Here is a 2,911-nt window from a genome sequence, read left to right as displayed (position 1 = left end):
CTTTCCATGGCAGCTGGAATGAGATCTTGATTGAAGCGGAGTGTCATTAAATCATTCAATGTATCTGCGGACATTCGCAACCGATGCTGATCCAATAACAACTTAATTCCAGAAAAACATCTCTCTACTGAGACCTGGGATCCCGATGGTGATAATGCTATCATGGCCAGCTCATACAGCTGCGGCTCATCGAATCTGCGGGATTCCCAGTATCTCAGAATATCCGTGTTCACAGGTAGACGGTTTTTTGCATTTGCAAGCTCAAGGAGCTTTACCTTGAGGTCCACTTGCGTTGGTCCAAGTTTGGAAGACGAAGCTTATTTGCATTCTTCTTCCAGCAATGCCTCTAAATCGTCTTCGGCGGAGACAGATGGATTGAAGCGGGTCGCATCGGGATTCATTTCTTCGAGGGGAGCCGGTTTGAACGATTTTGATATGTTGCTAGCTTTCAGCATGTGCTCCTTTATTAATACAAAACAAATTCAGAAGATTAAGTAAATATTTAAAAAAAAATATTGGGGTGAGTTAATAATATAAAAATAAATTTTGAATGAAGAAAAATAAAATCCAATGTTGAAGAAACTAAGCAGAATCTCAAAAATATAAATGTTACTCTATTTGGACTGGAAATTGCACAGGTAACTAAAAATACAGAAAATATACTCACAATAGCAGCCAGTTTATCATCCGGTGTCACATAGGGTGAGTCCATGAAGCACCAGCGTTGATCAAACAGAAGAGCTGATCGAAAAGCATCGTTGTCCATCATGCGTTTCGACCTTGTGTTGAGAGCTTCTTCAATTGCTTTAGCAAATCGGTTTTCTGGAGGAATTTGCTTTAGCTTCAACTGGCAGATCTTCAAAAATTTGTAAACATCTCCCAAGACAAGATTGTCTGCTTGAACATTTTTTGTGAGAATGTTTAACGGCTCAAATGACATCACGAACTCCTTAATGTAGATCCATTCTTCATTTGTGAGATGTATCTCCGAAAACTTTTCTCCCAAATCCTTGTAAAAATCTTCACGTTTGAAAAAACTGTTGATCATGTCGAAAAGGGAGCCCCAACGAGTTTCAACATCTGTTTTTGGAAGTGGCGCCTTCGCCAGATCGAAAAATGGGGCAAACTCTGTTTTTCGACATGCCTTGACGACTTTTCGGATTTTCTTTAGAATGTCATCTTCCGTGCTGACAACATCTTTTACCACCAGGTTGATGGTGTGTGCCGCACATTTCAGCATTGCGATACACGACTCATTCCCCTCGAGGAAAATGTTCTCCACTGCCTCCAACATTTCATCCACTTCCTTATCAAGCTTAGCAACGTCGTCCTCCTTACATTCCTCTGGGTCATCATCAAAATCTTCTGGTGCAGTTTCCGCTGACTGTTCGCTCTCGCGACTGGTGAGCTCTGTTTCAAGTGCCAACTGCTGAGACTTATCTAGCTCAGACACGCATTTCAGCATGTTTTTACCGTTGTCGGTTGTACACGAGTAAACGTGCAGTACATTAGTGTTGTGAAGTTCCAACACTTCTTCAATGCGTGTCTTCAAATTTTCACCAGTCTGCCGAGTTGATATTTCCATCATAGAAAGAGTTCGTGTCCTGAATTTCCCGTTCACCAAAATTCTAGCGTTAATGCCAAAAATTTTTCTGTTGTGTCGCTGGGCCCCGTCAAACTCCAAACAGAAAAAGTTTTGCAGTTCAGCAGAAACCAAGTTTCGGATTATTTTGGCAATTTTTGCTACATCAGAAGCGATTGCTTGGCCGTATGAAGGAATATTAAGCGCTTTGGCTAAAATTCCGATCGTCGAGCGACAAGGTTTTGAATTAAAGAAGTTGAAGGGAATTGATTTTATTGCAGGCATTTCCAAAAGCGCAGAGTGGAACTCTACGGGATCGACGTACACAGTAACAGCTTTCAATCGCTTGGCCGGAACGTTTTGAGCACATGGCTGATCTGATTTTCGTTTATATGTTGTAATGCCCAATTGGGATGCGATTTCGGGATGCACTTGCGCCACATGCCGTCGCAAACTGCTCATACAGTCCTTGAGTTTTCCCTTACAACCATCAACTTTGCATTTGAAAACCTTTCCATTTTCATCAAAGGCAAAGAATCGTTCTTTTATATTTGCCATTATTGTAACAAATTCCTATCAAATAAAACAAGAAGCACGCTTGAGATAATTAAAATAAACATATTAACTCGTATAGGCCTGAGTGGAAGAAAACAAAACTAAAACTCACACCGCTCATTCAATATTTAATATCTAGTTTTTAAAAGTGGCCAGAGAACTCGGGAATTTGCTCGTGACCGGAGTTTTTCCGATGGGTCAATTGGTCAGGTCGGGTGAAAAGGGTACTGTTCTTATGTGCTTCTGCAGGAAGGTAAATTTCTAGACACAGTTAGTTTCCGCAATCGGCTATAAGTGGCCACTAGGGCGTTTCATAATTTAAAAAAAAATTGTAAATACATCTCCCATATCTTCCTTACCATCCTTACCAGAAAAATAGTGTTCTGTTAAATTTTCAGCTTTCTAGGTGGTGATTTGAAGGTGGTCCAAAATTTTTAAATTTTATATATACTCATCACTGTGTACCTTTTAAGAAACGATTGAATGGATAACCATGTTTCGTGGATTTCATTGATCCTACAAATGACCATTTTTGGGTCCCAGGACGCTTCAAATTTACTATAAAGTAGCAACGCATATTTTGTGAACTACCGTTGATGAGGGTGACAATGGGTCTAGGGGATGAGATTGGGTCAGAACGGAAAAATATGATTTATGAAATATTCCAGCTGATAACGCTGATATTACTAAAGTTAATAATTCATAAGTAAGGGAACATATTAGACACAATTAATCACAATATACATTTTTAGAAATAGAAGTTTTTGTTTAATA

General features: G+C 39.6%; 1 protein-coding gene across 1 annotated transcript; it reads right to left on the bottom strand.

Annotated features, from left to right (window-relative positions):
* Nucleotides 1-317: 317 nt before the first annotated feature.
* LOC110678163 lies at nucleotides 318-1,585 on the bottom strand. Its single transcript, XM_021850785.1, has 2 exons — nucleotides 668-1,585; nucleotides 318-461 (listed from the first exon to the last, which is right to left on the bottom strand). The coding sequence occupies exons 1-2, from the start codon at nucleotides 1,583-1,585 to the stop codon at nucleotides 318-320; spliced, it is 1,062 nt and encodes a 353-aa protein (XP_021706477.1).
* Nucleotides 1,586-2,911: the final 1,326 nt, after the last annotated feature.

This window comes from Aedes aegypti, chromosome 3, assembly GCF_002204515.2.
Source record: "Aedes aegypti strain LVP_AGWG chromosome 3, AaegL5.0 Primary Assembly, whole genome shotgun sequence".
Lineage (NCBI taxonomy): Eukaryota > Metazoa > Arthropoda > Insecta > Diptera > Culicidae > Aedes > Aedes aegypti.
This window is presented reverse-complemented; position numbering and strand designations above follow the sequence as displayed.